Source organism: Nicotiana tabacum, chromosome 13, assembly GCF_000715075.1.
Source record: "Nicotiana tabacum cultivar K326 chromosome 13, ASM71507v2, whole genome shotgun sequence".
Lineage (NCBI taxonomy): Eukaryota > Viridiplantae > Streptophyta > Magnoliopsida > Solanales > Solanaceae > Nicotiana > Nicotiana tabacum.
In genome coordinates this window covers 21,783,144-21,792,604 of record NC_134092.1, presented here as the reverse complement: position 1 = coordinate 21,792,604, position 9,461 = coordinate 21,783,144, and the positions used below count along the sequence as shown (strand labels likewise).

The 9,461-nt window shown below is 36.0% G+C and overlaps 1 protein-coding gene across 1 annotated transcript; it reads right to left on the bottom strand.

Annotated features, from left to right (window-relative positions):
- Nucleotides 1-912: 912 nt before the first annotated feature.
- LOC107790191 (peroxisome biogenesis protein 12) lies at nucleotides 913-8,705 on the bottom strand. Its single transcript, XM_016612094.2, has 10 exons — nucleotides 8,414-8,705; nucleotides 7,103-7,208; nucleotides 6,569-6,717; nucleotides 4,909-5,158; nucleotides 3,957-4,066; nucleotides 3,221-3,295; nucleotides 2,904-2,990; nucleotides 2,680-2,766; nucleotides 1,785-1,922; nucleotides 913-1,262 (listed from the first exon to the last, which is right to left on the bottom strand). Exons 1-10 carry the CDS (start codon nucleotides 8,519-8,521, stop codon nucleotides 1,191-1,193), a joined length of 1,182 nt encoding a protein of 393 aa, XP_016467580.1. The 5' UTR covers nucleotides 8,522-8,705; the 3' UTR covers nucleotides 913-1,190.
- Between the last annotated feature and the right edge of the window lie 756 nt (nucleotides 8,706-9,461).

Below are 9,461 nucleotides of genomic sequence, written 5' to 3'. Positions count from 1 at the left end.
CAGAATTATGGGGTTTCTCTGCTGGGTTTCTCTCTTTGTTCTTTAATATTGTGGTAGTTTTGCCTCTGATTTCTGGGATAAAGCAGGCAATTTTGAAAAATTTCAGATTCTAGCATTTTAAGCTTTGAAATCTTATGTTTGAACCATGGTGAGCGACGATAGATAGGTGGTGAGGAAGAAGACAGTGGGTTTTATTTAATCGGATCTCACATAGTTGTAGGCTTGCAACTGATCTTTGGGGAAAGACGGTGAATAGTGGCGGTAGTGGATGAAGAGTGGTGGTGATCGGGTGGTTACACGGTGGATATGAGTGGCTGTTTCTTTCTTTTCTTCTCCAACGTGGGTGGTCGTTATATGTGTGGGGGAAAAGAAATGTTTTGAAACAAAAAAAGGAAAAGAAATGATCATTTCACGCTTCTAACTTAGGTGCATGTCACAGAAATATACCATATCATCATCTGTGTTTAATAGGTACACCTTTATTTGAGTTAGAGTTTTCAATAGGTACTAGGTTGAGTTTAAGGGTTAAAATAGAAATTGAGGTCAAGTTTAAGGAACGTCCAGGTATTTGGTCTTGTTTCTTTAAATGTGGTCTTAATCCTTGCGATCTCTTGATTGTTGTCTGATCCTTCAGTAGATACAAAATAGCCGTTTAACGAAGGGAGTACTTTTTATATTTGTTTCTTCAACTGGTCAAATCAATTTTGATCCAACAAGACTATTTTGTTTTGTACTTAATTTAATGACTAGTAACTGTAACTTTCGTCATTTCCTCATCTATGTAGAGTCACAAATTCTTTCTTACTTACAAATTACATGTCCTAATTATATCATGTATGTTATTCTGTTTTTACAATTTCTCTGTTTTCTCCTTTTTCCTTTTAAGTTTTACTATCCACTTTACATTGTGGGACTCAAATGTTTTTAACACTTTTTGCAGATGCCACAGAAGGGCTGAAAGATAACGGGGAACCAAAGAATTCTGGGGTAAACACAGAGATATTTTTTCCCCGTAATTAATTGCATTCTAAATTTTGAACTACAACAATATGGCAAAAGTAGAATACACTCAAGATTATTCACTGTAGAGGCAATGTGATGGATTAGTGCCTTGGAAAAAAGATCCACTTATAATCTCAACGTTTTCTGTAACGGCACGGTTATTCATCCCTTCTGATCCTGGAGAGAAATTAAACATCATCAAAAAGTCTTCTTATCTGGTCCACAGTTGCAGGCATAAGTGTCACAGGGCAGCGCTTATACTGCACAAAAGGAAAACAGAACATGAATATACAAAAAGAAAAGATATTTAAAGAAAAAAGAAATAAGTAAACACCACACATTAACAAAAGCCGAAAATATTTGCACACAGACTTAAGTTATATACACATGCAGTATAAAATTTTCTTACACTATCTGTAATTTATACTGTGATAAATGATAGGTTAGTAACCAAGTTTACAAGGCTAACAGGAGGAATCACTGATAAGTATAGATGAATCAGCTCCATGATTTTACTAACAGCTACCAAAAAGTAAAAGCAGTAGATACTAGATAGTCATGGGAATAGCTGCTTAACAACAAAGCATCTGAACAGAAAAAATATATATAACGATATTTCCACAAAATTATATAATTGTATTTGTAGTTTTCTTTCCCGGGGTTCTTTTTGCAATTAGCAGGTCAAGAGATTATTGCAGTACTAAGTATAAAGAAGCCAATTTAACATTGCCATCATGCGATTTAGTTTCCGCGCATCGTATCAACTAACTCTGAAATTTCACCTGAGAAACATATCTGAAAATGCAGGAATAGCAGAAGACAAATCCTGAAACTGACACTACTGATGGATTTGCACGCTTTTGTGAGCATAAAGGACATAGCGTTCTGTCTGAAGGTAGTGGAATTCCCTCTTTTGCAACCTGCTTAAATTGAAAAATGTTATACATAAGCATTGTTGCGGGAATACAAGAAAAAACTACTTCACTTATGCATAATAAAACCAGTGTAAGACCAAAACCTAAAAGCTTTTTCCAGATCCATATTTCACCAAAACAGAAAAAGGTTAGTAGTTGTTGTCTTTCAGAGGAGGCTCACACTAAACTCACTAGCTGAAGATTTAGACAAACCATGAATTTTCACCATCGTGGTCGCTTCCAATTTTTATTTTTTTACAAGTATCTTGGTCGCTTCCAATTGGTAAGTGGCTTAAATACTCTGGCCTAATTTATCCAAACTTCTTTAAGAATGCCAAAGCAAGTGAGCTTTTACATAAAATAAAAACTTCAATGGCATTAGTGCAACCATATGTAGGGAGAATGATACTCTTTATACACACGTAACATATAATTCATATTCGTATTACATCGTTAGCTCCAGCTCCTGTCGACTGCTTAAATGGATTGATGTAACTGACAAGTCAGAACACATATTAAAGCTTCAGAAATTATGGTTGACTTGCAAAAGCCAAAATGCATGCACCAGATCGCAATTTACTGAGCAAAGCACATCTAATTGTTACCAAGTATCAAATGTATTTGCTCATCCAATATGAATCATAAACAAAGAAAAAACATTCTTCATCTCCATTGAGCTAAGCAAGGCGTCAAAGTTGGAGCAGTATGGCTGCCAAAAATATCTTTCACATGTTCCAAAATTGCCAGTTGGAAATGTACTCACCTTTGGAGGTGGAGGAGGAGGTGGGGGTGGATAAACAGTCGGAGCTGACATCCTTTCTTCTGCTGATTGGTACCACCACTCCATCATCTGAGTTCATTGAAGAACATAAAGGGAAATATAGCTATAGCGTTGATACATGAGCATAACAAAACGTGAGAAGAAAAATAATCTCTCCAAGGGAATTACTTAGAAAATCTGCAGAACTTGAGCTAAAGAACACTTACTTTAAAGAAAAACACTGCAGCAATCAGGCCAGTTTGAGCATAGTCAAGAACTCCATATGCACAACTTAGTAAACCACTTTGTACCGCCTGAAATGTTAATGGTTTATAAGTATTAAAGCTCAGAATATTGACTGTGATGATAACTTCACACGACACTACGAAAACATCAAAGAGAAGGGCACTTCCATTTTTTGTTTTTCTATTGTTTTAACTACCGGGGACTCAATAAAGAAGTAAAACTAATACCAAGAAAGATATACATAGTCCCATCTAGTACAACAGAAACATGGAAAAGAGATCACGGGATGAACACAGACCTTTAGCCAAGGGGGTCCTCGTAGTCTCTCGCGTTCACGGCTTCTTATTTTAGAAATCCTTGAAGAAGTATCCATCTACCTTGACATCACATAAATGAAAATCTTAAATAACAACATGGTAAAAGAGGAATTACACAGTAAATAAGATCAATTGGTTGATAGACTAAATTGGACCGATTCAGATCTAAATTGCAACTTTTCTTGGTACAGATCTAAATTGGATAGACACAGATCTAAATTGGAACTTATACCCACAGATTCAAGGTAATAGGAGGGGGTACCTCAAAGCTCTTTGTTTTTATCTTTTTTGGATAAGGTAAGTATGAGAACCATTAACAAACCAGCACAGAATTAAAATTTTCAACTGAATTATCCAGCGTTCTAATCGTCAAAATAAAACTTCCAAGAATCAGAAAATTACACTATCCAATTGATCATTCACATACAGATAGTTCATGTCACTTGTTACACATTTAGATGACCTAACACGGTAAAATTAGTCACCTACATATTGAGTCAACTAACATAGTACTATTAGTTCATTAATCTTTCGGAAGTTCATGCAAGGGTGCCTAAAAGTTCTTGGAGATCATTACTGATTCATAGTTATCTTACTTGTATTTGAATACTAAATAGTACAGGCGCTACAAAATTCTCTAAACAAATTCATACTTTTTCAGAACTAATAACTTCTTCCAGACCAGAGAGACTAACAAGAAACTGTCTGCAGACATACCAGCTCCTGCCCTGTAGCCCGGCAAACATGAATACCAAGAGCATGAAGTCCTAGAGAGTAAAATCCAGTTGCATCCAGCAAATACAGTAGCTGGTAAGCAAATGAAAAACCTGCAAGATTATCGGGCAGAAATAAGTGAAGGATGGTATCAGGACCTGCTAAAAGATCTCCATTGAAGAGGTGACAAGTTACTTTATACTTTTGAACTATGTTGCTCAGATCCTTCAAAAATATCGCCGGGTGTGTGTTAGATCCTCTAAAAGGTATTCATTTTTTGGAGGATCTGACACGGGTGCGGCGTCATTTTTAGAGGATCCGAGCAACATAGCTTTTAAACGTGAAGCCCAAAAAGATACAAGGTGCAATGATTCAAAGACGGAATTGCAAAGGTTTCACCATGAAGGTTAGGGTCCTTTTCACATTGTACAGGTGGTAAGACCATCTAGAGGTGTTACAAAATGAACCTAGACGTACTTCTTAGCCATGTACACAGGCCATATAAAGATAGCAGATTTACAGGATTCTTCTTTTGAGTATTTCCTTATTTGGACTCGAAGTACATGTATATATATCTTGTACTTCTTGCGAAGATATACAAGAGAAATTCCTCCATTACCTTGATACTTTATAAGAGGCAACATGAGTGATTAATGACCAGAACGAATAGGAAAATCTTCGCCATCTCATTTCAAAAAGTGAAACAGAATGAACAGTACACACACAAAAAATTAGTATATTCTTAATCACAAATGAGCCTCTGTTGCTATTTCAGTTTTATTGTCTCTTTTCATCTTCTTGTGCTGAGGGTCTATCAGAAACAACCTCTCTACCCCCACAGGGTACGGTAAGGTCTGCGTACACAGTACCCTCCCAAGACCCCACTTGTGGGATTATACTGGGTTGTTGTTGTTGTGGTTGAATAATCACAAATGAGGGATTAAGCCCTATTTACCTTCATTTCCAGCATGTATCCATGGGTAGAAAGCAGCTACAATCTTTCGAATTTTCTTTCTCAACCGATCTCTAACTGATTCTTCTGCATCTGAACTGCTCGTTGAAACTATGGAGTTCCCAGCTCCATCAAAATAGTCCGTGTCACCAAATCTCTCACCTTCATGGCCCCATAAAGTAGCTTGAAGCACAACCTCTCTTTCTTTATTGTAGATTGAATGCAATTTTGATCTAAGATATGGCAATATGACCTAAAACACATCCAAATTATGTCGTTGCATTTATCAAAAGCTGTAAATTTTAAAAGGCAAAAACTTGATACAGCAATCATTTTTGAAGTCATGGCTTTACACATATTGACATATATTAGATGCTAAATTCGTGGGTGAAGTTAGCAAATAAGAAAAAGAGCCAGAAGACTTCCGATTCCTACTAACAATTCTAGGCTTTTCCTCCATCCTATTAGATGTTTCAAAAAAGGGGATTGCAGTAAGTTTCTGCAAACGAGGTGGCGTGCGGAGAATCCTTCTTTTCTATAGTGATGGTATCCATGAACACACCTCGACTATTTCACTGTACTTGCTACCTCCCACCAGTACAGGTATTGGATAACTTTGCCCACCAAGACTAAGATAGATGGGGAAAAATCACCTAATATTTTTTCTCTAATGGGATTTGAACTATGGTTTTCATGATTTTCACCCACTTCATTGATTGTTATGTCACACCCTTGGTGATGGTATGGAGACAATCTTCTATGCGACATTCAGAACATCTCAATGTTTCTATTAAAAAATCAGCAAGTACTGCAGAAATATACAGGGAGCACGGAAAATTCAACCTAGTATTCAAATCTAAGGTCTTACAGCCAGGGAGATATGCATACTCTTATTTTTCAGATATGCAGATATTTCTGGCCTTCATGATTATAGAGATGGAAAGGAAAATACAGGAGTTTATTCACTGTTGTATCTTTTACAGAAGGCATAGCAGAATACGCTATTTCCACATTCTTCAAGTGGACTCGAATGCAACGGTTGAAGTGGCCTTTTGGTGCGGGGAGAAATTCTTCAGCAGAAATCCTGAGAAAGAAGAAAGAATTGAACACAGAGGAGGGTGTAAATCACTTATTCACTACCAACTGCCTTTCAATTGTGGACTGAACTCGCTTGGGGTGGAAGGGGTGACGCCTGTCACCGATAAACCCCTGATGCTGAGTTGGAGGCCTTTGTTGCTGAATTGGAGGATCAGACAGAATATGGGAGGGGTAATCGACATGAGAGTTGGCACCGTTGGTGCTTGTGTGGACAGCTTGGAAAGAAAGGAACAGAAAGGTTTTCAGGGGACTGAGAACTCTCCTAATAGATTCTTGGAACTTTCTTTTTTATGTGATTCTGGAGCACACATGAAATCCCTACATGAGTAGATGATCGACTGCTTTTCATCGACATGTCTGTGTTAGACTTTCTTTTTTTGCAAACAGCATTTGTACAAGATTTCCCTTTTTCGTTATCAATAACATTTATAAATGAAAAAGTGTTTCAACAAGAATAATCAAAGTTTAGTACAGCAAGATAACGGTGATTTTGCTCCACGAGATCAATCAGAATATGAGAAATTTATGTTACGATATAAGTGAGTTATCAAGTGCAACAAATTACCAGAAACACAACTGAAAGAACTTTTTGGCGCTTCTCCAGACCAGTGTGATTAATTTCCTCTCCCACATCTGAACCTTTGTTATCACCCTTAACTTTTATCTTAACTGCCCTTCTTCGCAGGCCATATAAAGATTCAGCAAAAGACCCATCTGAGGACAAGTAAAAAGTAATAAATGTTAAAGCTAAAGCAAATAATTAGTTCTACCATTTGACCAGAGACTGCAATCGTACCAGAGCATTTCACACACGACTGGATGAAAAAGAAAATGCATAGTCATATACGAATTACAAATACTCAGCATTACCCCTTGGGGAGTCAAAATTTTGTCATATATTTTTAAAAATATGTTTTAAACATAAAAAATGTGTAGTATTTGTATATAGTTCCTACATATGTAAAAAAAAAAAAATTATACAAACAATATTAAGAATAATGTCTAAATCAAGACAAAAATTAGAGAATTTGAGTCTCGTACTCCAAACTGGTCATTCTGTTTGGTACCACAGAGTATCTGGATAGATAAACACGCATACCTGTAGTTCGTAAGCTATGCGTTTCAAGAACTAGCATAAGCAAAGCGAAGCACTCATCCTCGTAATCTAGAATTTTGTGGATGAAAGGTCTTCTTAAAGCTAAAACCTGCAATCAAGCAAGCAATGATTAACATTACCCAACATACATCACATAACTACAGCTAAACAACAACAACAATAACAACAATGCTTAACAAAAAAAGTTCGATCTTGTGAAACTGTTGTGTAGGCGAAACTTGGCAGCCCGCCAAGAGTTTGCAATCAAGCAAGCAATGACTAACATTACCCAACATACATCACATAACTACAGCTAAACAACAACAATAACAACAATGCTGAACAAAAAAAGTTCGATCTTGTGAAATTGTTGCGTAGGCGAAACTTGGCAGCCCGCCAAGAGTTTGACCATCTCTGCTCCTGGAAGGAAGCCCCTGCTTTTCTTCCTTCCCCTAGGAGGCAGTAACAGTGTAACACTAGGAGGAAGTGGGGAAGATTAGAACTATTTTCATCTTGAATCTAGCACCCTCGCAAGTTACTATTCCTCATAAAAGAATATTATGAATGCTGGCACCCTTGGTGTGTGATAGCTACGTAATATCCTTGGTGTCATCCTTTTTAAAGATACCAATGATGCCTCAATTCCAAAGTAGCTGTCCATAGAGATAAATCTTCCATATCCATTCCGCTCAACATTAATAATTCGTCTTTCAAGACACATCCACTAAGTACATCCGCACAACAATAATAACAACTACGCCTCAATTCCAAACTAGTTTAATTCCACTAACCCTCCACTTTGAACCTTTTTATTTCAATACTTATAATTTTTCTTTTAAGGCACGTCTAATAAGCACAGTTGCACAACAATAACAAATACTAAGCCCCAATTCCAAACTAGTTGGATTCCGCTATATAAATCCTCAGTATTCATTACATTCCACTTGGACCTTCTCATTACAATACTTATTATTTGTCTTTAAGATACATCTAATAAGTACAGCAGAACAGTAATAATAAAAACATCACCTCAATGCCAAACTAGTAGAGTTCCGCAAAATAAATCCTCAATATTCATTACACTCCATTTTGACCCATTTCATTCCAATACTAATAATTTTTCTTTTAAGAACTAAAATACATCTACTAAGTAGAGCTGAACGGTATTAACAAAAACTACGCCTCAACTCCAAAATGGTTGAATTCCGCTATAAAAATACTAAATACTACCCATTACACAATCTATCTCTTATGAGTTATAAATACAGCTGAAATAGATGAATTAGAAATCAGAAACCCTAATTGGTTACTTACACCGAGGGAATAAGTTAAAGCGGCTCGGAGACTAGAAGGTAACTGCTGAGCAGCTGCCATTTCGAAGAAGGTGGGACGTGTCCCTTGTCCTCCCACTTGAAACAACATCTTTTCTTCTTCTCCAAACAATATTTCTGCTATTCTCTTCTCTTCTCTTCTGTTTTTTTTTTTTGTACTCAGTGAGTTTCAGTTTGTTGGGAAGAGGAAGATGATAAAAGCAGTTTTCTTCTCTTTCTTTCCTTTTTCTGCTCTTGCATACTCTTTCATTTATTTTTCACAAAGATAGATATATTAGAGGTTTCTTCATAAGTTTAATAAATAAATACCCAATGATTTGAATATAAGAATTTAAGTATTGATATTGCACTGCCACCAACAATGATTGTGGTGGAATGGTAAGTACTAATTCATCCTTAACCAGAGATCGGATTCGAGTCCCTAGGTATGAAGTCGCCTTTGTTAGGAATTAGAATTTCGTCGGGCCCCAATATGGATACCGGACACCGGATGAGAAACAAATAAAAGTATTGCACTGTGATTTTATACCATTGTTATAATTTAATTTAATTAATATTTATTAAATAAATTTAATTGTAATATTTTTTAATTTAATTTAATTGTGCGATTTTGTTTACGTCAATAGTGCATAAAAATACTCTATGATCATGTTTTACATGACATTAGTTCGTATTCTCGTACGATCCACAACATTTTGCATCATTAAATAATTTCAACTCATTATATAATTTAAATTTGAAACATTAATATGATTTGTTGTATCCAACTTCTTCAACAACTCATTTTTGTGTGTGGATAATACCACTAATGTAATGTATAAATCATGTTACTATATCAAAGTCGCATCAAATCAAATACCATTATGTAACATGAGATGATGAGTAGAAAACAAATACTCTCATATTTCGTCACCCTCGTGAGATGGAACCACCTCCACTAATATAAGCTCGAGTACTTTTGCCAAGTGTTCAACTAAAAATTTAAAGGCTTAAACTGCAAATAAATTGCACTGAATTGAGTAACAATTTTA